The 24,045-nt window shown below is 39.2% G+C and overlaps 1 protein-coding gene across 2 annotated transcripts in view; it reads left to right on the plus strand.

Moving 5' to 3' along the window:
• Window positions 1–3,810: 3,810 nt before the first annotated feature.
• Window positions 3,811–24,045, plus strand: part of PAXBP1 (PAX3 and PAX7 binding protein 1) — a 42,350-nt gene continuing 22,115 nt past the window's right edge. For both annotated transcript variants that reach the window (XM_072615067.1, XM_072615068.1), the window contains exons 1-7: window positions 3,811–4,326; window positions 5,325–5,453; window positions 11,525–11,701; window positions 13,684–13,905; window positions 15,459–15,562; window positions 21,002–21,219; window positions 21,736–21,925. In XM_072615067.1, the coding sequence (XP_072471168.1) occupies window positions 3,975–4,326; window positions 5,325–5,453; window positions 11,525–11,701; window positions 13,684–13,905; window positions 15,459–15,562; window positions 21,002–21,219; window positions 21,736–21,925 (1,392 nt within the window). In that variant the 5' untranslated portion in view covers window positions 3,811–3,974. The remainder of the gene's footprint in view (window positions 4,327–5,324; window positions 5,454–11,524; window positions 11,702–13,683; window positions 13,906–15,458; window positions 15,563–21,001; window positions 21,220–21,735; window positions 21,926–24,045) is intronic.

Raw genomic sequence — 24,045 nt, forward strand, 5'->3', positions numbered from 1 at the left:
TTTTCTCTAGTTAAATCTCCCATCTCCCTTTTGCCTCTGTACACTAGAACCTCCCTACATTTGCTTGGAAGTGCAGTAGATAGTAAGGCCAACTGTTTGGGATCCTGGAATTCCTAGGCTAGCTACTTCTGCCACCCCAGCCATTGTTAGCCTCCCAGACCCTAAAGTGTTTCCTCTTCATGGCCAATATCTGATTAAGCCTGAGGCCTGGGAAGGACTACAACCTTTAATTGAAAAATTCCTTAAGTATAAAATCCTTGTCCCTTGTTCATCTCCATGCACCTCTGCAATCTTTCCCACAAAAAAAGTCTACATTTATTGGGCCAGGCTTTGGGAAGGGATTTAAGGGACCTGAAACAACTGTGGATGATATTTTTATTTGTAGCCAACACCCAGGAGGCTTCTGTGGCTGCTACCACAGAAGCCCTTAATGTCTTAGGCAAGTATCTGAGCCATGAACTCATGCCCACCTCTCTCTCCTTAACCTCTGAGAGCAAAAGCACTAAGAAACAAGTTCCAGTTTTTTTAGGCATGACTGGATTTTGTAGACTCTGGATTCCTAATTTTATTTTTATTGCTAAACCCCTTTATGATTCTACTCAGGGTACTGACTCAGACCAAGCTAAAGCTTTTGAGACTCTGGAAACTAATTTGACCACCACCCCAGCACAGCCCTATGCAGTCTAGAACAACCTTTCACTCTGCATGTTGATGAAAGGAGATTTTGGGAGTTGTAACCCATACCTTAGCACCTGACCCTAGGCCACTTGATGTTTTTATTTACTCAAAATAGGCTTTCCTTGTTCTATATGCCCGTGGAACAATCTGGAAAGAAAGGAGATGCCTGACAGAAAAAAAAAAACTCCCCTATCAAACATGCCCTTCTATGTTTTGGCCATATCATAGTCATCTTTAATTCTCTACAAAGAAATTGTCTCTTATGCCAGGGAAATTTTTTTCTTTATACTCCTTTTGTGCCTGCTTGGTCCTTGTCTGTCAGGTTTGTCTTTTCCAGAGTGCAAGCCATCAGCTTCCAGATGACTGCACAGGCTACATACCCCTTGAACAGTTCTATGCCTCTTGCCAGCAGGAAGCAGTTTCAGAAGCTGACACCTTCACCCTTTACCCCAAAAGAATTTGAGTTCAATCTGTTTCAGGGGGGGAATGATGGGGTATAGACTCTTGGAACCTCTTTGAATTCTCCTTGAATCTCCCCACTTACACTGGCCTTTCATACTCAAATTTGTAGCCATTATCTGTTATCTCTTGGTTGCCCCAGCTATTTCCCACCCAAGCCCTGCATTGTCTGATACCTCCCAATTGCTTCCAACTGTTTCCCACCCTGGATTACATCACTAGCTACCCCAGTCCCATCAAGATCCTTCTTAGACCCTCTTCCCAGACCACTAGACCACCTCTAGATCTTTCCTATGGACCTTCTGTATACAAGTTCTATCTTGCCTCCATGAAGGTGCTCAGATTCAATCCAGCTCAGACTCTGTCTAGCTGAGATTCTATCTGGCCCTCTTGTGAATACAAGTGTTACAAGTGTTTAGGCTCCTTAAGAATCAATCCAATATGGCGAATCTTTAATAAACTTTGTTTTTCTTTGGGTTTAAAAAAAATGGAACAGGTTAAAGCTTCTCTGCTGATATGTTTTGGGATCAGGACACTGAGTGGCTGATGAACCTCCAGCCCGAACAAGCTAGAGAGACCTAGTTTAAAAAAAAGGCATAGGTACATTCATATGCTGTGAATTGGTATAGCAATTCTGGAAAACCACTTGGAACTACAATTATTCTACTTAACTATGCATATCCTTTGACCCATAGATACCACTATTCAGCTTAACCAAAAAGACATCAAATAAAAAAGGAAAAGGACGTATATGTACAAAAAAATATATTTATAGCAGCTCTTTTCATAGTAGCAAAGAACTGGAAACTAAGGAAGTGCCCATCAATTGGGAAATGGTATACAAATGATCCATGAAATTCTATTGTGCCACAAGAAAATGACAAAAGGTTACAGAGAAACCTGGGAATATTTGTATTAAACCATTTAGTCAGGTGAACAGAACCAGAACAATTTATACAATATCAACTCTGTAAAGACAACTTTGAAAGACATAAGAACTCATATCAATGCAATAACCAATTCCAGAGGACTGATGACAGAGAGGTGATGGATCTAAGACACAAAATGAAATTTGTTTGTCACAGGGTTGTTCTTCCCTCTTCTTTCAAATAGAGGATTGGAAGAAGAAAAGATAAATGCTTGTTAATATTAAAAAAAAAAAAAGTTTTTTTCAAACCTCTTTGTGTCATATACAGCTCCCATATGCTTCTGCCCCAAGAAAACTACTAAAAAAATAACTGGCTAGCATTTATATACCACTTTAAGGCTTGCAAAAAAGTTTTAAAAATAGATATTATTTCATTTTTATCCTCACAGCAATCATGGGAGGTGGGTGCTCTTACTATCTTCATCACAGATGAGGAAACTGAGGCAAGGTGAAGTTAAGGAACTTGCCCCAAATCACAAAGTTTGTGTCTGAGGTTGGATTTACACCCAGGTCTTCCTGATTTCCAGGTCCAGTGCTTTATCCACTTTACCACCACCTGGTAAAAGCGTCAATAATTTTATAGGACAGGAAGGAGTCACTCTTAAGACAAGAGCTTCTAGTCTCAGCCACCAATAGACTATGCGGGGCAACTTCAATCACCAAACATTAACCAGGATAAAAAGTCAAATAAAGGCTTTCCTGTGCCAACACCTCTACACGTAAAGCTCCACGAGGTCTTTAAAAGCTCGTACTGTTTCCCAACACTTCACTTCCCCACCGTTCGAGGTTTTAGAGGAGGAACTGAGGGTGAGGGAAGCTGCGCAGGATCACAAGCAAGTAAGAAGAGCTGGAATTTGAACCCAGGTCTTCGGACAGTGAAATCCAAAGCTTTCTTTAGCTGTCCCGGCTAGCTCAATACAGGGGTCCCCAAAATCTAAGTGCATCTTAAAGCCATCTTAAACTTTGCGGACACCCCACCACGCTTTTGTCATCCAGTTCACTTTTTTTTATTGGAGGTAAGGATCGGGGAGAGATTTTGCAAATGGTCACGTGCCTAAGAGAAAATGTAGCAAATTGGGGAAGGGGGATTGAGATGGGGGAGGGGCTGGAGAGGGAAGAAAGGAGGGAGGGGGAGGGAGGAGGGAGAGGGAGGAGGGAGAGGAGGGAGGGAGAAGGGGAGGGGGAGGGGGAGGAGGGAGGGAGAAGGGGAGGGGGAGGGGGAGGAGGGGAGGGGGAGGGGGAGGAGGGGAGGGGGATGACGGGAGGAGGAGGGGGAGGGAGAGAACGCGCGCAAGTTTTTGATGATTTAAAAAATAAATTATAATTTTAAAATTTTAAAAACAGCCTTCTATTCTTAGGGGTTAAGACCAAAGAATAAAGCCCCGTCGTCAGCAGCCTCTACCGCTCCCTAGCTTTTGGAAAGTCTGTAGCAGCTCAGTTCCCCAGCTCCCCCGGCGAAGGCCGGCGGCAGTCACTCCTCTCTTACGTCCCGGTTCCTTGGGCTCGGGTCCGAGCACCCCCTCGCCCCCTTCTCCTCTCCAGGCGAGAGGCGGGAGGCAACACCCTGTGACATCCGAGCACAGACCCTGCAGGCCAGAGGGCAGGCCCTGACTGTCTAGCCGCACGCTCACTTCTACTCTATGGTTTTCCCAGTGGTCGAACGCGAAGTTTGCCGCTCCTCTCCCACCCTTGAGTCTTCCGGGCCGGCAGGGGGCAGCCGACTACAGTGCCCGTCCCGGGGGGAGGCCCGCTTTCGGCCTGCTTGTGCGCGGGTTGGGGAGGAGGAGCGCCGGGAGCTCGGAGTGGGCGCCTGCGCCGTCTTGGGCTCTGCGCTCGGTGCCGCGGTGTGTGAGGGCCGGGGTCCCCGGACATCGTCTCGGTGGGGGCCGCCGCCACCTTCGCAGCGGCGATGTTCCGCAAGGCCCGGCGGGTGAACGTGCGCAAGCGGAACGACTCGGAGGAGGAGGAGCGGGAACGCGAGGAGGACCCGGAGGCGCCGCCGCTGCTGCCGCCGGGCGGGGGGGAGGAGTCGGGCGCCGGAGAACGGGCCCCCGGCGGCGAGCTCCAGTCGCCCCCCCTGACGCCCGGCCCGCCGCTCCTCTCCTCCTCCGCTTCGCTGTTACTGGGCCCCGGGGCCGACGCCGGGCCCGGCTTCCCGGCCAGCGCCGAGCAGGGCAATGGCCTGAAGCCGCGCAAGAGGCCGCGGGAGAACAAAGAGGCGCCCCGGGCCAGCCTGTTGAGCTTCCAGGACGAAGAAGAAGGTAACTGCCATCCCCGCCGCCGGCGCCTCAGCCCCCGGCCGGCCCCGCGCGCGGGGGGGCGTTCGCTGCGGACCCCCAGGCTCCCCTCCCGCTTCTCCACCTCGTGTCCCCTGGGGAACGAGCCGGGCTCCCCCTCCCCCTCCGAGGAGGATCTGGTCGGCGGGTCTCGTTCCCCCCGGGGAGCCGGGCATCCTCGGCCGGCCCCGGAGAGGCGTGAGGAGGGAAGAGCGTGGCTAGGCCACGCGGAGGCCCGGGGGGGCACGGCGGCGGTGGCGGCCAGGCTCTCCGCGTGGGGAAGGACCCGAGGGGAGCCTTTGAAAACCTTCGTTCTCGTTGAGCCAATTTGCCCGAGTGCGTCCGATAGACCGAGAGGGGCATGAATCTGACTCCTGGAAACCTGCGAAAGTGGAGATCCTAGCTCTCCTTACTGGGGGAATTTTGACAGCAAGATCGGATCGAGCTAGAGATGGCTTTTCCTGCAAACTAAATGAGATTCTATATTTTAATAGCTTTTGCCGTTACACAAAAGAGTTCTTCTGCCCTCCTTTTTTTGGCTGAAATACCCCAAATTGTTTTTTAAACATAAATTTGATGTGCCATAGAGTGTGGGTTTCCCTTTGAAATATCAGACAAAAAACTAGACTTGGGAATTAACTGACAGGTTTTGAGTTAATAAAACTATTAAAATTTTTAACATGTGGGGGGTTAAATGCTTTATTATCTCAGAATCTTTTCTCCACTAGTATAAGAGTTTGAAAATGCAATAGAAAGTTTTTTAACTCTTTCATGGGCTAGTCATAGAGGGAGGAAACATCCAAAAAAATTGCTTTGGGATTCCCAGTAAGTGAGAAATTCAAAGCACCTTCAGAATTCGTGGGTGATGGCCATGCCTAAACTGCTGATCTGAGCAGCTTGGTTGTTTAAACTGAATGTGACATTTGACAGTTTTAAATATGACAAATGCAGATGTCTTACATGAATGTCTTCTCTTTTTAAAGAAACTGAAGAAGTTTTTAAAGTGAAGAAGTCAAGTTATAGCAAAAAAATAGTAAAGCTCCTTAAAAAAGAATATAAAGAAGATCTTGAAAAATCAAAGGTTAAGACAGAGCTCAATTCATCAACTGACGGTAAATAGAAAGCAATATGATATATTGACTGCACAGTTTGGATGTTAAATGAATGTGAAATAATTCAGGGGGAATCTCTAGTAAAATAGATTTGTTGTATGACAGTGATGAAATCATAGTTTGCCTGTTTAAAGAAAATATTAAATCTTTGCCCCTGGAATTCTCTCATTTCCATGGCATTATGTCACCCAGGTTTTTCAGTCAGAAGTAACTGTGATGTGAAAACGGAGATTGACACCCCCTCCTTCTCTTCATCTTTCCCTGTCCCCTTGCTTTCCCAGGAGATGTATGCAGATGTGATCTTGAATTTCAAGTTGATACAGTTTAAATTTCCAAGGGTTTTTTTTATGCATCATCATAGAGATGATAGTTAAATCCATGGAAACTGAAATTACCAGTTGAGAGAAAAGAGAAAGGGGCTTATGGCAGAACTTAGTATATGCTCACACTTAGAGGTCAGGATATGGGTAATGACTGTGCAAGAGAGACTGAAAAAGATCTGTTGGATTGGTAGGAGGGATATAGTAACAGAGACAAAAATCCCAGGAGGTAAGAGTAATTAGGATGAGGGTGGTGTCCATGGTATCAAATGACAGGAGGGAGTCTGGAAAGACAAGATGTGACAAAATACAGCAGAATTAGCTATAAGATCATCAGGGAAGTTGTAAAGAGTTTTTTGTTGAGTGATGGGTTAAAAGCCAGGTTTTTCAGGGATTGTGAAGTTAATGAGAGGTGAAAAAGAGGAAGGAACAAATGTCAAGGGCTTTTTCAAGGAGTTTGGCAGTGGAAAGGAGAAGAAACTACATGTTGGGATAAGAATGGGGGGTTATATGAGCATGTTTAAATGCAGCAGAGAAGGAGCCAGTGGATAAGGAGAAATTAAAATTTAGGAAGAGAGGGAATGACTGGAGGGGCAGGCCCCCACAGGAGACAAGAGGGAATGAAATAAAGTACAGAAATAGAAGATATTAGCATTGGCAAGGAGAAGGGCTACCTCTTCCTCTGAGGAGCAAGCAAAGGATAGAATATAAAGAAAATATTGAAGTGATATGAAATATAAAATAAAAAAGTAAACATTTATTAAGCCCCTACTGTGTGCCAAGCAGCATCGTAAGTGATGGATGGTAAAGAAAAAAAAATGGTAAAAGATAGTCCCAGCCATGTAGGAACTAAAAATCTAAAAGGGGAGACAACATATGAACAGATAAGCTATATAAAAGATAAAATAGGAAATAATAAAGGGAGGGCACTAGAACGTGGGGTGAGACACTTGTGAGTGTTTATTAGGTCAAGTGTATGACCATTTGGCTGAAGTAAAGCAAAAGTGCACATCAAATCTTGTAGGTTGAGGTTGAACTGGAAAGCAGAGACATTTGAAGGACATTAGCAGGTAAATTGATATTCTCAAGAATAAGTACAGAGATTGAGGTGGAGGCAAACATAAACCATGTATACAACTCCTTGAGAAAGAAGAGAAAATGATCTAGGAGCCAGCAAAAAATAGCCATCAAGATCTGGATTGAATGATGTAACTAGACGGAGTGAATCCCAAAGAAGGAGAAGCTTCTGAATAGTGGTAGTAGGGAAAGAGTGAAAAACAAGAGGCACACTTATTTCTCTTTATGACTCAGGATGTTGGGAAAGCATGAGAGAAAATACTTCTAGGACTGATGGTCAGGGATACAAGAGATGCACTATTTTTGGTGGGTAAGAAGAGCCAGATTTTTTAAGATGGCAAGACAAATGGAGGATGAGAAGGATGTAAAAGTTAGTTTTGAAACAATAGGATGGGGTCCATGGTGAAAAGGTAGAGTAGGGTGGGATGAGGCTGAAGAAGGTATAGTGCTGACTTGATGAGGGTAGTAGGTGGCAGTAACATGGAAAGGAAGATTCTGTCTGGGCAGCTAGTCTGCCACCTCTTGACAGAGAGATGATGGATAAGAGAAGTAGATGGAGATGTATTCTAAGACATGTGTTGATTTATTGTATTGGAAGAACAGATCATTATAACTATTTAATACCTAGAAGAAACCAAAGTGCAAAAAGGGATACAAACAAAGAGGGCAGTACTGTTACTGCTTGGTTGAAAATAGACATTTTTTAAAAGCTGTATGAGAAATTGAGTTTCTTATATGACCATCTTGTTCTTTGTATGTTGAAATGTTTTTGTCTGATTACTAATTTCACAATAAATTTTTTTTTTCAAAGAAGTAAAAGTAATGACTTGGAGTGTGTCGAGAGTAGAGACAAGGAATCTACTTAAAGTTGATTTCAGTAATGTAGATATGGAGTAATAACTGCTTACATTAGGATAACCCTAGAAATGAAAAGGAAGGGACTGATTTGATTGTACTTTCCAAAGGAAAAAATAATAAGATTTGGTGACTGATTGAGGTTGAGGAGGGAATGTCAAAAAAGTAATAAAAAAATGGACAGGACTTTAAGATTGAGAGTAATGAAAACATTAATCCAAAAGAGAATCTAGGAAGAGGAGCCATTTGTGGGAGGAAAGATAGTGGCTTCAGATGTGTGTGAGTGTGAGAGGGTGAATTTGAGATTTAGAGGAAAATATCTAGCAGGCAGTTTAAGAAGAAAGGAAATTTGAGAGAAGTCAGGTTGGAGAGTTAAATTTGGAAAATACTAGATCTAATAATAAGGTAATAGTTGAAGCTCAAAATGGATAAGGTCATTGAGGGAGAGCAAAAAGGAACATAGAGTTAAACATTGGATTTTAGCAACTTTAAGGATGTATAAGAAAGAAGTAGGAGAAGTCAGAATTGTTCAAAGCAAACCCGGGAGGAGAGTTTTATGAATTGGTTCAGCACTATCAACTTGTATAGAAAAGTTAAGAGTTGTACTATGAAGAGGTCGTTAAATTTGCTAATTGTCATTGACTGCCTTTTGCAGTTTGGGTGCCAGTGACTATTAAAACGAAATAGTTGGTGAGAAAGTGATGGGATGTGACAGGTGTAGATTAGTTATTTACTAAATTTAACGAGGAAAAGAAGAGGGATGGTATCCAGTAGAGCAAGAATTCTTAAGAGTTCATGGAATGGTGGGTAGATTTCAAGGGGATACTTGAACTTGGATAAGAAATAAGTTACATCTTTATTTTCTTTAATGTATAAAATTTAACATACTCTTCCATTATGAATGTAGCCAGCACATATTCTGAGAAGGGATCCACAGACTATGAAAGGAACCCATGACACAAAAAAAGCTTAAGATAGAACAAACAGTATATTTTACTGAAGTTTTTTTTTATTTTGTTTTTTAAGATAGGATAGGCAGATATACATATGTGATATGTTCATAGGAAAAAACTAATGGAGATGAAAAATGCTAAGGAGAAGGCATAATTGATGGAGCAAGGTTTCAGAGGAGTAAGAAAGCAATGGAATTAAAGGAGTATATACCTTTTTCTGAGACTGGAGGGAAGGAGGAGAGAATAGGTATAGACAGATGTTTTGAGAAAGATAAGCAAGATAATATGTGCAGGATAGCCTGGATCCAATTTAATTCAATTCAGTAAGCCTCTAAGTGCCTGTTATCTTCAAGGCATTCTACTAAGGACTGATGATTTGTGAAAATGGGTCCATGTTTTAAACAACTTACTATTTGGGGGATAAAGTATATGCACAGAAAAGTGAATATAAAATGCATCAAAGTAATCTTTTGGGAGGCCAGGAGGTGGCACTAACAGCTATCAGGCATCAGGAAAGGCCTTGTGTAAGAGTGAGCACCTTGACTAAGTCTCAAGGGAAGCTGGACATCTTAAGAGATCTAAGAGTTAGTAGTGACTGGGAAGGACATTCCAGCCATGGTGACAAGATGAAATGTTGTGTATAGGAAATCTCAAGTAGGCCACTTTGTCCGGTGTGTTCATCATTCCTTCATCTTTTGTCCTTTGTTCTCCAAGAGGACCATGTCATGTCATGACTTGGATTTAAGTAAGGGAGGGCTGTGCAAAGTCATCGGCTTCACTCTTCCAGAGTCTTCTGAATTCATTGGCAAGATATAAATCTGGATGACTAGAGATGGCCCCATGCAGCAGAAGACCTTGGTGTTTTTAAGCTAAGGTCTTTTTCCTAGTCTCAGTTTGATTAAGGCAATAACCATTCAGTGATTAAAGGCTAGGTAAGAAAAGAGGCAAAGAATGGCCTCTTTTATCTAGTCAAAAAACAAAATCTGTGAGGCAAAGACCCTCAAGAGTTTTGGGCCAAAACAGAAACAGTTTGCTATTTACATTCTCTCTTTGAGTCATCGGAACCCAAGTTGTGACCAAGTAAGGCTTGGGCTGGGACTTGCTGGCCAATCAGTGAGAGTCATTGATTTAAGTTTAACAAAAATCTGGCCTGTAAACCCTAAGATATCTTGCTTGGTTTCAGCAATCAAAATTTATATTCCTTTGGGCAGAGTGCTTGCAGGTAAGGGTATGATTCTTTTTGTGTACAGAAGAAGAGGAGGGAGGGAAGGAAGGAACTCCATTGCCTCAGGGGAAGGGGTGGGGTTGGTTAAGGTCAACTTGCTGAGAATATTAGTTTTCTGTTTTTATTGAAGTGGAGTGGGGAGATTTGAAAAGAGTTAAACAGTTGTGAAGATGAGAATTGGAAAAGATATATTATTGTTATGAATAACAGTTTTAATTTATAATATTGTTTATATCAATATATCAGATTGTTAAATTTTTCATTGCTTAAAATATTAACTGAATAGCATTATATTCATATCTTTAGAAATCTTCTCGGAGCAAAGATGATAACAAAGTTGGCCTGGGTAAGAAGATTAGTTAAGATCTGGCTTCCAGCACAGGGGTCGTTACAAATGGCTAAGGAGGAAACATTGATACTTGTGTAGGCAGACTGACAGGGGCTCAAGGCCTGACTGAAGGAAGATGAGTCTGGGTCTAGTTTCCAGATTTCTAGGATCTCCCAGCCCACAACAGAGTTCATAGACTCATAGATTAGAGTTGGAATAAACCTGAAAATATAAATAAATATAAGTATAATTAAATTGATACGTTAAATTAATATTAATTTATGTTAATGTTAATATCTAAATGTAGTAACATAAATAAAATAAAACTCAAACCTCCAGTTTAGGAGTTCTTAATTTAGGGGATAAAAATAATTTTTTCAGATAATTTTTCAGATATTCGATAACTCTCAGTATAATTGGTTTACATTGGTTAACATTCTGATAAGAGTTCCTTGGGCTTCATCCCATTGCCAAAGGGTAGTTTATGACACAAGAAAAGATTAAGAAGCCCTGATCTAGTCTTGCTTCCTCATCTTATATGAGGAAGCTGAGGCTCTGTGAATGAAATGACTTCATCTCAACCTCACTTTACATCTCTGGAAGTTGGGAAGTGTTAAAGAACAGATTCACATGTAAATCTTCTGACTCCCAGTTCTGTATTCTTTTCACTGCCCTACAGGTTATTTATTACAAATGACTATTCTTCAAATTAGAAAAGAAAGACCTAGATTAAAGCTCACTGGAGCTCATTCATCTTGCGTAGAGCACCCATTGCTTCAAATTCTAGAAGTTTATGAAGAAGTCAAAGTTATTTGTACTGTGCCTCTACCTCCACCCAGTTAAGGTTGAAGTCTAAAATGAAAAAGATAATTTTGAAATGTGTAAGTGATTCTTAGGGATAATAAAATCAAATCAGTACTCAATTCACCTAGAACTGAACAAATTCAGGTCTCAGTAAATATTTACTGAGCGCTTGCAGTGTGCTGAGCACTGTGCTAAGCACTCAAATAGTCATTGGGAAGGATGGAAAACCTTTCACCTAAAACAGTAAAGAGCAAACTACATAATAAAAACTGGAGTGTGTGAATTATATTAATTTGGTATTCGAGATAATCTGTACACATACAAGAGAGCAATGGGGGAGAGGAGGGATTCAGAATTGGGGAGGTAACCTTCATTATTCTCAAAGCACAGTTCATTAAGGAAATTCCTTTTCCTGTAATGCATCCCTTTGCTTCCTCTAATTGCATTTCTGATAAAGAAGTTTGGGGTAAGGTTTTGGGGTGAATTAGAATTACTTTTTTTTCCATCAGCTGAACAACCTTTGGACAAAGCAGGGCAGCCTAAGGATCTTAATCTAGAAGATGGGGCTGTTATCTGTGAACACGGTGAAGAAGAAATGGAAGTGGAGAGTGAGAAGGAAGAAGAAAAGCCAAAAGTTGGTGGGACTTTTTCAAATGCTTTGTCGTCTTTGAATGTTTTGCGTCCAGGTATGTATTTACTAAGAATTTATGATGCCAGATTAGCATATCTATTGTGGAGTGACCTCTGCCAGGTTGCTTGACATTTCTTTATTTCAGAGAGGAAAGGATAGGGCTGAAATCAATTTTTTTTGTAACATAACATTTTTTGTAACAAAAATTTTGGAAATTTGTAACAAATTTTTTTTGTTTTTGGCTAAACAATAGCTTAAAGGTAGATGTGATAAAGATATGATAAAGGTAGATAGGTTGTAGTGTCATTTCTAGACTGGGGTAAGGGAACCACTAATGTTTTTTCCAAAATAATATGCATACAGCCAGTTTTATTATCTATGCAGATGGACATTGTGCATATGCATTATGAATAAATGTTAGCATAGAGTTACTAGAAGATTGATTACCTTTCCTCTTTGTCCAAGAGAAGTCAGAATTCTAATTAATCCATATAAATGTTAACATCTAGAACATCATAGCTCGTTATAGGCAAGTCTGTGATTTAAGCCCAGGTCTTAAATGTGTAAACTCTGTTTAACTGTCTTTTAAAAACTATTGTTTTTACTTTTTGATAAATATCACTAAGAATCTTAAAATTTGCTTATTTCCCATTTGGGTGAAATTTCTTTAAAAATTTGTAGTAACATAATCAGTTTTCAAAGTTGCTGCCATACGCTTTATCCTGTGTTCTCTCTGTTGGTCCTTGATCCTGTACTAGCATTCTCAAACAAATTCACAGCCTGGTGCCTCTCAATTTTAAAAAAAAATCTTTTTGCTAATGTCTAATCATTCATTCCCAAATATCCTTCCCTGTCTCCTAGCTAGCCAGTCATCCCTTATAACAAAAGTATTTTTTTAAAGAAAAGGGAAAAGCAGTTCAACAAAACTAACCAACTATATGATGTTCTAAACCTATAGTTGCCCCACCTCTCCAAAGCAGGAAAGTATATTTTCTCTTCCCTAGGACTGATCTTTTTCATGATAATCACACAGTGCTCAGTTTTATTTGGTTGATGATGTTACTTTATACATATTCTCTTTTCCCCACCCCTCAAAGCTGCTTGAGAGCAAGCAGAAATGGTGATATTTTATTTCTTTGTATCCCCAGTACAGCACATAATGGGTGCTTAGTCAGTGCTTGTTGATTGATAATTTCCCTTATTGTAGACATTGTGTATGTTGTTATTCTGGTTTTGGTTATTTTGCATCATTAAGTCTTTCTGTACTTCTGAATTCTCCCCATGTTCGTTGTTTCTTATGACACCAGTGTTTAATTATGTTCCTGTATTTCAATTTGTTTAACATACTTTTTTCTAGTTCTTTGCTACTACCAAAAAAAAAAAAGGCTGCTATGAATATTTTAGTCTATAAAAGACCTTCTTCTGTCTTTGACTTCTTTATTGTAAATGCACACTACTGGGTCAAAGAGTATGGACGTTTTTAGGGTTTGGGTTTTTGTTTTTGGTTTTTTTTTTGCATAATTTCCCTTTCCTTTCTAGAATAGTTAAACAGATTTGTATTTCTAAGATGCTACTTTTCTTAACTGCAGAGGGCACTATAGTACTGGCTAAACCTAAACTAAATAGCTAATAAGCAATTAGGAATAATTAGCAAGGATTGAAACGCTGCAAACTTCCTCCTATACTGTATCCATCACAGTTTGATCTAAACTGAATGAATGGATAGTGTGATTGTTAATCATCAAGAGAAAAAAAGTTATATAGTCAGCTAGCTCTAGAAAGTAGTTCTAACAAAGAGGTCTTGAAGAGACGCTAGCTTCTGTGCCCCTTAGCACTAATTTATCCAGTGGTGTGTATGCACATAATAGAGGCTGTAGAACTGCTTCTTAACTGACTTCTAAAGCTCTAAGAGTAACTCCTGATTTCTGTCCTATTTTACAGACTCCTTTCTTTAAAATGTGCACAATCTGTACTTCTAACAAGGAAGACTTTCCTCACCAAATTATATTATTCAAAAAACAATTTTTTTGTTTCTAGGGGAAATCCCAGATGCTGCTTTTATTCATGCTGCTAGGAAAAAACGTCAGATGGCCCGTGAACTGGGTGATTTTACACCTCATGATCATGAACCTGGTAAAGGCCGCCTTGTTCGAGAGGATGAGAATGATGCCAGTGACGATGACGATGATGATGAGAAACGTCGAATAGTTTTCTCTGTTAAAGAAAAGTCACAGAGGCAAAAAATTGCAGAGGAAATAGGTAACATTTTAATAGAGTAGTAATTGCATTAATAGATGCTAACAAATGTACCAAACATTTATAGCAACCATAGTGGTCTTGTCAACATGGGTACAAATGCCTTCTCATCCTATAGTTTCTGTCCATGATGCTCCAAAGCATCCTGGAATGCTTCCTGAGAGAGAGAGTGTGAGAGAGAGAGAGAGTGTGTGTGTGTGTTTGTGTGTGTGTGTGAGAGAGAGAGAGAGAATAAAAATGATGGGTTCTTGTGCAACTCTTAGACTGTCCATTTGATCTTTCATTCTTACTGCATGACCTGCCTACCTCCCTTTCCTGATCATATATTTCCCCAATATTATCTTTTATGCAGTTTCTTATGCTGTAATCATCATTGCTTTTATTCTATTACCTACTTTTTGCCTCCCATGCCTTTTATTTTTTAATCTTTCATCTTATTTTATTTTTCACTTGAGAAGTATTCCTTTTTTTCTTACTCTACTATATCCTATACTTAACCCACAGTTGAATCTTTACAGGTTGCCTTGTTTGGAGCCATTCAGTATCAGTAGACATGTACAGATGGCAAAAAAAAAGATACGTCTTTGTGTCAGGAAGAAACTTTGGAAGGCACTGCTAAATTTTCCAAATGCCATTTGTCCCTCCATCTTACTCAGTTTTAGACTCAGCAGACTTTGGAGGTAGATAGCTGTACATAGGAGTCTGACAAAAAACATTTGTTTTTTCCTGTGTGGGTTGCTGAACTGATCTCATTAAAGGAGCCCTAGGATCTTGATAATGAAGCAGTGAAAAAAGGGGGAAATCTTGTAATTTTTTTTCTATCTTTAAGTCAGTTTTGTGAGATAATTAAGATTTCCACTGCCAAAAATATCTGCAAAAGCCTTCATGTTCTATTCTCATTTCATGAAGTAAAGCCAAATGTGTCTGTGTACATCATTTTGTATGTGAGAGAAAGTTAGATATGGATCATTATTTCCTGATGTCCTTACACTCACATTTAAAAAAAAAATACCATCTTGAAAGTTGGTCCCACAGTGCTTTTAAATAGTCACTGCCTGCATGAATTTCTTTTTTTGAGCATTTGGTTTGGTCCAAGTATATCCCTCTATGACATTTTAGGTACCAAAGTATAGTTCCACTGACATTTATAAGAATAGATCACTATAAAACAGCTGACAGATCTGTTCTATTTTCTACCATTTATATTTGTTTTATGGGTCATCATGGTCAAACAATGTATAACCCAGTAACCAGCCTGTTGGTGAAGCCTCTTTGTACTTAGGAAGGCTGATCTTCGGAGAGCAAACTTTGTAAGTAGGACTGTACTCAAAGTCTTTCCAGCATCACTTGATAATTCCAGCACTTGAATTACACTGCCATAGCCTTAGAGAACCCAAGGATATTTCCATATTAGGGAATAGCTACACGCACTAGTGTGTAGGACATTTATGCAAGTGTGTTCTATATGAATGAAAACTTTTTGAACTTAAGTTAGGTAAAATAAGCATTATTCTGATATATTTCATATTTTTTAAAAAAATGATCTATTTATTTAGGTATCGAGGGGAGTGATGATGAAGCCTTAGTAACTGGGGAACAGGATGAAGAACTAAGTCGATGGGAACAGGAGCAGATAAGAAAAGGAATTAACATACCCCAGGTAAGTCCAAAAAAATTAAATTTGTAAAGATTTTTTTATACATATTTTAAAGCTAATCAAAAGTTAATCAAAATCATTAGCTGTTTTAAAAATCATATTGAGTATTCATTCTTTGTCAGAGTACTTCAGCAGCCTTATTGCATAAAGCTGTGTCAACACATAATACTTTGATAAAAAGAATATTGAAATTCAAATCATTGTATTTCATTATTTGAGTCTGGAAGCCAGAATTTCTAGTAAAATTACACACGGCCAATAGAAAAACCATTTATTGGAATTTTAATCGGGGCTATATTGTATTTTGCATTTTCCAACCAGAAAAAAAATTTTGTTTGCTCAGATAAATTTGTTGGATAGGGATAATGCTCATTCTTGTTACTCCAACTCCTACTCAAAGAAGAAAAAGATAACAAATTTACACTTGTAGAAAACTGAAGACTACCTGGCAGAAAGGAATACTAAGTTGTTGACTCAAAGTAACAGTGTCCAGAGGAAATAACTCAATTTGGAATATAAAGACCTGAATTTGAGTTCTAACACATAATAATCTCTCTGTTACCTTAAATGATTTAAACCTCTGCAAGCCTCAGTTTCCTCATTTGTAAAATGGGACTGATAACATTTGTATTACCTCACCAGGGCTGGAGGAAATTGAAAAGCACAATAGCGCATAGGTAAAAAAAAGTCATGTTCTTTCCATTTAATATGTATTGTGAAAGATTTCTGACTTCAGTAATATAAACTATAACTAATGTCACTGTTCTAGGTAGAAGTGTTCTGGTAAATGTTTAATAACCAACTTTCTGCATGGGGGAAGTATATCCATAACACACTTTTAAGTTTAATTTGCATTATTAACATTTTCTTCATTTTCTTAAGTCTAGACAATCAGCAAAACAATAAACCAAGCCCTGATTTGTAACATTGACTCACTTTAAAAATTTAACAGTTGACTCTCATGAGCCAATATGAGCTGACTCTTACACACCCCTCCTTCTAAATGTAGGCTGCCCAAGGTGAAGGGACTGCAGGAACCCCTTCCCCCACTCCAGGTTGTTAGGCACAATGAACAGGGCTTCAATGGGAGGAAAAGGAGATCTGAGGAGGGGAAATTCTTGACTCTTTGTCAGGAGACTGGAGAATAGATAAGTGTCATACAGAAGACGGAGGAAAAGAGGACAGCTATACCCTTAGTCCTAAAAACACAGATTTCATATTCTTCTTGAAGAGGAGAGAACTGGATGCTCTGAGGAGAAAGCAACTATCTGTCCTCAAAAGAATGAAAGAATCACAAGAGCCATCAGATGAGTTTGTCCAGTAAGTTAGGAAGAAGTGAGGAGTAGAAGTGGTGGTTAAGGGAGTTCTTGTTTAGGGGAACTGAAAACAATCAGATCTCTTGTCTTTCTGGGGCATTTATCTAAGACATAACAGAATCTCCCGAGATTCATCAAAACAGATGATTCCTATGCACTTTTGGCGATTCACGTGGGTCCAAATGATATTGCCAGAAGGAAACTACAAAGTATTACCAGAGTTTATAAAATCATGGGAAAGGGCCAAGGTTGTATTTTCTGCTGAAGTCAAGGGATACCGACGTGAGAAGTTGATTTAAAAAATGAATAGCTGGCTAAAACATTGGTGCCTGAGAATGAACTTTGGATTTCTGGACCACACCTTAAAATACTGAGATGGAGTGTAACTAACAAAGACTGCTAAGAATGTATTTGCTGGCTGTCTTGCAGATCTAATCGGAAGAACTTTAAAAAGCAGAGATGAGGGAGAAAATTGCCTATGTATATTCACCAAGCTAGACATAATAGAGAATAGCTACAGTGAAGACAGAAGAGTAGTAGTCAGGACGCCCAGAAGTTCACAGGAGACAGAAATCTAGGAAAGGAGCCAGTACTAAAATTCACAGCTTGAAATGGCTGTTCAGATGCCCACAGAGTAGGCAACAAGCAGAAGAAACAAAAGGACCTGATAAAAGGTGAATTTGACCTCATAGGCATCACTGAGACTTGGTGAGATGAAACCCATGACTAATGTTCAGCTGGATGGTTATACTTTATTCAAAAGAATAAGGCTAGGTATAAAGGGGAAGAGAGGAGGGGGGTTAGTATCATTTGTTAAGATGGTGTGCTTAGGGAGAAATCAGGAACCACAGTGAGGAAGCATAGTGGAGAATTTACAATGAAACCTTAGAATCATAGATCTAGAACTGTAAGGGATCTCAGAGGCTACCTAGTCCAACCCACTCATTTGACAGATAAAGAACTGAGACCCAGGGAGGTTAAGTGACTTGCCCAGTGTCACACAGTATCAGGCAGGATTTGAATCCAGGTCCTCTGACTCCAGTGCCAGTGCTCTCTCCACTGTACCATGCTGCCTGGGTGAAGATCAGTGGAGAGAAAAACAGAAGTAATATCATTAGAATATACTACAGACCACTTGGTCAGAAAGAGGAAATAGATATGGAGATGGGGACTCAAATCACAAGCCTGGCACAGCACCTTGATATAGGAATGGTAGGAGGTTTCATCTATCCAGACATGACTTAGGGTTTTACAAAAGCAGACTTAATTGATGATAAGTTCATATCTCAAGATAGAAGAGCCACAAGGGAAATTCTAGACTGGATCTGTTTCCCCACAGATACAGCTTGTTGAGATGGAAATTATGGGAACCCTGGGGAGACCAGTTTTGTACTGGAGTTTGGAATAGAGGAAGGAAAAACCAGGCAGAGTCTGGCATACTCCCAGGATTATGAGGAAGGAGCTTTCAAAGGAAAAATAGATAGGATCTTATGCACTAAAACACAAGCAATAGGAATCCTGTTCAAGAGAGAAATTTTGAAGATATGAAGAAATAATTTCATTGAGAAGAAAAAATAGGCCATGTCTGAAGATAGTAATGTTGATGCACAGGGAACCTACTAAACAACTTAGATTTCACAAGATCAGTACAGAAGATGGAAGCATGAGAAAGTAACAACCCTATGATAACACTGCCAGCAGGGCCATTGACCAGAAGAGCAGAGGGCAGCGCAAAGGGTTTCCCTAGGCGTATTGGGAGAAAAAAGAAGATCCAAAAGGGAGTAGGGATTTTGGGGTGAAGTGTGTACTGACAACAGAGAAGGCAAAATTCTCATTGTATTTGTTTTCTCTGTAAAGGAGAAAGACTCAAAATAACAGTAAAAAAGAGGAACAGGAATTTGCTACTTAAGATACGTAAAGGAGATAAAGCAAGAGAGCACCTGGCTGTCTTTGAATTCAGGTCACATGGAAACCACATCCTTGTATGTGGGGGAAGTGGCAGGTGTGATTGCTAAGAGGCTACTGCAAGGTTAGAGAAGAACAGTTATCCTGATTTTTATAAAAGGAGAGGGAACAGAGTTTGCAAATTTTAGGCCAGTCGGTTTGATTTTGATACTTGGAAACATTTTAGAACAGATAATTAAAGAAACGATTATTGAACATCTGGCAAAGAAGCAGTGATGACAAAAAGCCAGCATGGCTTGCTTCATCAAGGACAGGTTGTGCCAAACTAGCTGCCTCTCCCCTCCCCCACACCTTTTTTAAACTTTATTATTAAATTGGTAGATTGGAAGATGTTTACTTAATTAATTTACTTAGGTTTTAGGAAAGCATTTTATAAAATCTTATTCTTAGGGAAAAAGTGGAGGGACATTGACTAGGTGAAGTAATAAAGTTAGATAGATTCAGAACAGGTTGAATGTTTGGACTCAGAATGATCATTAATAATTCGTTATCAACTTGAGAGAGCATCCCAGGGATTTGCGTTTGACCCTGGACTAATTATTGGATACTAACATTGCTGGCATACTCATTAGATAGATAGAGGGTACAGGGCTGAAAGGGATTTCTAACACAGATTACATTCAGGACCTCAAAAGATATGGCAGGTTAGGGCATATAATAAGATTAAAGTCAGTAGGATTCCAAAAATCAACTTCAGTTTCTGGATTAGGGAAGAAGAGTTCAATAGGAGTTTGTCAGAAAAGAATTTGAGGATGTTGGTGGACGGTCAGCAGTGTAATGTAGTCTTGGAATGCTTTAAGAGAGGAACACCTTCCAGGATAAAGGAGGTAGCAAATAGCACCTCTGCCCCTGGTCAAACCACATAGGATGTTCTGTTTTTAACGTCATTGCATGGTGGCTTAAGAATGATGCTGATAAATTGGAGAGAGTTCAGAGGAGGGCACCCAGGATAATGAAGGACTTGAGTTCATGTGATGTGAGGATAAATTGAACAAACTGGAGATAGATGAAGAGACTCAGGAAAAATGTGATAGCTGTCAGGTAATTTAAAGTCTGTCATTTGTAAGGTATGATTACATTTGCCCAGAAGGCAAACTCAGGAACAATGGGTGAATGTTGCAGAGAGAAGTTAAGATTTGCTGTTAGGAAAACCTAACAGAGCTGTCCAAAAGTGGAATAACCTGCCTCAAGAGGTTATGGGTTTTTTTCTTTAAAGATCTTCAGGAGCAGGATAACCATTTCTTATGTATGTTAATCCTAAGGATTCCTTTTGACTGTGGGTTAGCTGAATGGCTGCTGGTAAACCTTCAGTTCTGTGATAAATCGTTGGCATTTATATGTAACTTTAAGGTTTGCAAAGTGGATACTCATAGCCCCTTGTAAAGTAGGTTAGCTTACAGATAGTATTACTGGATACAAGTATCCTGATTTTACATGTGAGGAAATTGACACTTAGAAGTTAAGTGACTAACCCATGATCACCCAGCTGGTAAAAGACTTTAAATCCCTATCTTTCCTGAATTCAGTCCAGTGCCCTTTCTGCTACCTGTTGCTACTTCCCACTGAAGAGAGCAGAATAAATACTTTGTAATATTTTTTTATAACCCATACTGATAAAAATTATCTTGGTCCTGAGTAAATCTTTTTATGTCTCCAGAATTTTACAAGTCCTTAATTGGCATGCTATGCTAAGAAGAAACTAGGGAAAAGAGCACAGGAATAGCAGTGAGGAGACCAGAGTTCTAATCCTGACGCTGTCACTCACCAGTTGTGTGACCTTGAGCAAATAGATTCACTTCTCTGAGCCTCAGTTTCCACATGGAGACATGGAGTTGGACTAGATCATTTCTGAGGTCTTTTTCACCTTCAGCAGATCTAACAACAACAACAATAATAATAATTCAGTCATTTATTAGGCATCAGTTGAAGATCTGTTACAATGGGGAAAAATCTCTGTAGGCTCCCTCTCCTGTTACTGATGGGTTTTGTTTGTTTTTTTTTTTAAGAAATGTGCAGCACTAAATTTTAACTAAATTAATATTTTAAATAAATACTAAGTGGAAATTGGAGACATTTTCTGTTGGAATTGTATTTTGCTCTCTAATGCTTTATTGTCAGTTACGTTATTAGTATTTCATGTATCACATGCCTTCTTTTATAGGTTCAAGCAAGTCAGCCTGCTGAAGTGAATATGTACTACCAGAATACTTACCAGACAATTCCTTATGGTTCATCGTATGGCATTCCTTACAGTTATACAGCCTATGGATCATCAGAAGCCAAATCTCAAAAAACAGATAATACAGTCCCTTTCAAAACTCCCAGTAATGAGATGACTCCTGTTACTATTGATTTGGTAAAGAAACAGCTTAAAGACAGGTAGGGCAGATCAGCTTCTTAAAGACCTGTCTTCTAGCTTTCTGTTCCCTCAGGCAACATTTAGTCTGGGGTAGCAGATGCAGAATATCGTCGATGAAGAGCCACTGGCCCATCTTCAAAAACTAAATGGAAGATGACATCATACTCTGTTCTGCTACCTCCTTGGATGACTTCTGTGGAAGCCTGGAAAAAAATTATAGAAATGTCACCATATGATCTTGTTGAAGACAGATCTGATGTTCTACCTTCTGGACACTGAAAAAGTGTAGTCAAGATTTGGGGGGAAAAGCAAAACAAAGAATGAGAATTCGGGTAGCCTGCCAAGTACCTTTGCAAAGTCCGTAAACTGCTATGTTTGAAAAGAAAAAAAGCAGTGCAGATAAAAAGTGCATTTAAAGTTATTTTCATACTCTAACATTGGAACTAACTGCATTATAATGTAATATTGCAAGTGTCCTGACAACTTAAGGTTTTGGATATAAATTTGCTATATTTATCCTTTTTTTTATTCCTAAGGTTAGACTCCTTGAAAGAATTGCACAAAGCAAATCGACAGCAACATGAGAAACATCTGCAAAGCCGAGTGGATTCTACCAGGGCTATTGAGAGATTGGAAGGGTCTTCTGGGGGTATTGGTGAACGGTATAAATTTTTGCAAGAAATGCGAGGGTATGTCCAAGACTTGCTTGAGTGTTTCAGTGAAAAGGTAAGAATGCAAAAATATTAATCTCTTTCAATAAATCAAAAGTAGGGAAATCTAGGTTTTATTTAGCACCACTGTGTATTTTAAAAAAAATTGTGTCATTGAATTTGGTTTTAGAAAGTTATGTTGCTTTATTTTCATGATTTTGTTGATAGCTTTAATAGTACTTACTACCTTTGATGAGTGCCTTAGAATTTGTAGCACTTTTAGACAGAAGGTTTTGATTTAATCGTAGAGTAGCTTATTAATTGGCTTGCCCTAAAACATTAGAAGTCAGATACTGATCTTATGGGATTTTTTTTTAAGACTAGATTTAGCTTTGTTTATTATAATTCTATACATAATTCCAAATATATAAACAGTGATGTAATGTTTTTATTTCCTGGTATAGATTTGGTTATTTTTGGTTCCAGTAGTATTCTGCTTTAAATTACAGCGTCATCCATTTCAAGTAGCATTCATTTTGAACTACCATTCTTTTTAAGTTGTCATTTTATTCTAAATGTTTGCATTTAGATAAGTAGTGTATTGGGCACAATTTTTAGCGTTTCATCTTGTCACTCATTGATTACATTTCTAAATAATTTCCTTGGAATCTCCTTTCTTTACAATTGGCCTTTTACTTGATTTTTTTTCTGAATTAGAAATTATGATATAGCTAATTATTTCTTCTCTGAGATAATGGAATTTGCAAAATGTTTTGCTTTGTACATTAGTTGATAAGCCCCACACAGTATTTTATGGACCTTTCATTCTTAGCTGTAAAAATGATGGTCCTCTTCTTGTCCCCACCTCCTCCTTTATAAACCCTTTCCCCACCTAAGGACAAATGCTTGGCAGAAAATTATATAAAATGTCCTTCTTTATAAAGAGATTGAAAGGAAGCCTTTCCTTTTGTCATTGTCTGTGTGGATCAGTGTATTATCAGCTATATTGTGGAAATGTGACTTGGCAACACATCAACACTTAAGTATTTGATTTCCCTGCTATTTAGATATTATTGCAATATCTAAAACAAGGGATTAGTAACTGATAGTTTCAGACTGAATTTGGCTTCCTTAATGAGCCCAGGTGGCTGGTGATTAGACCTAGTCTGTGACTTAAAGCAACAGTAATCATGTCCTGATTCAATCTTAGGGTTTTGTTACGTGCCTGGCCTTGCAGCTGAATTTCTAGATCAGTTGTCATGCTTAATGTCTAGGATATTATGCCAAGTTATGACATTCCAGGGAGTAGGGGCATACATACAGGAATAGTGGAGGCACATACTTGGTCATGTACTTATCAAGGCTGGGGACTGGATATAACCCTCAGAAAGCGGAGTGATGCTTTTCTTACCAGCAGAGCTGATCTAAACCTGGAAATCATTGTGAGGACCAGTCTTCTGTGACCTAAAGGTTACTGGTTCTTATTTATCTTTTATTTTTCACTGAAAGTAAACTTTGGGATTGATTCTTGTTGTATAGAGAATTTGCGTGTTTACACAAACTGAGATAAAGCCCTCTTATTTGGGTCATGTGCACCTGAAAGCAAATTAACTTGAAGACAGCTCAGCTTAGATGATGTGATATTCTTATTAGTAGAATGGATTCTGACAGCATTAAATTACATGAACAAGTCATGTTCATTAGCTTTATAGACACATGTTTCTTTCAATACTTTATTACCCAAACTTAATAAACATGAATTGAATCGAACTCGATAATTAAGACAAATAAAGACATGTAGTTTTGTAAACTACTACATGATAACTTTTCAAAAGAATCTAATTTCTGTGAGTTTCAGGCTACTTTTAGCTCTTTTCCCCACTTAGGCCATTGCAGCTATTTGTACTAAGTACTCAGTGAATTGTGCCAGTTATAGAAAAGTTGCAGAGCCTGTTGCTGTGTTTTGTAGATATTATTCTTCATATTTCATATTGTTCTTACCATAGGCCACACATGAAAAACATTACATAAATGGAATTTACATTTATCTGGGGCTTTACATATATATATATTATCAGACTAATACAGCATTTGATTTTAATTTATCTCATGTAGGTAGTTTATCTTTTGCCAGTGAATATTGTTTAGTTTTGAATAATTGCATATGTACAAGTTCATTATTAAAATGCTGCAGAA

The sequence above is a fragment of the Notamacropus eugenii genome, chromosome 5 (genome assembly GCF_028372415.1).
Source record: "Notamacropus eugenii isolate mMacEug1 chromosome 5, mMacEug1.pri_v2, whole genome shotgun sequence".
In the NCBI taxonomy this organism is placed as follows: Eukaryota; Metazoa; Chordata; class Mammalia; order Diprotodontia; family Macropodidae; genus Notamacropus; species Notamacropus eugenii.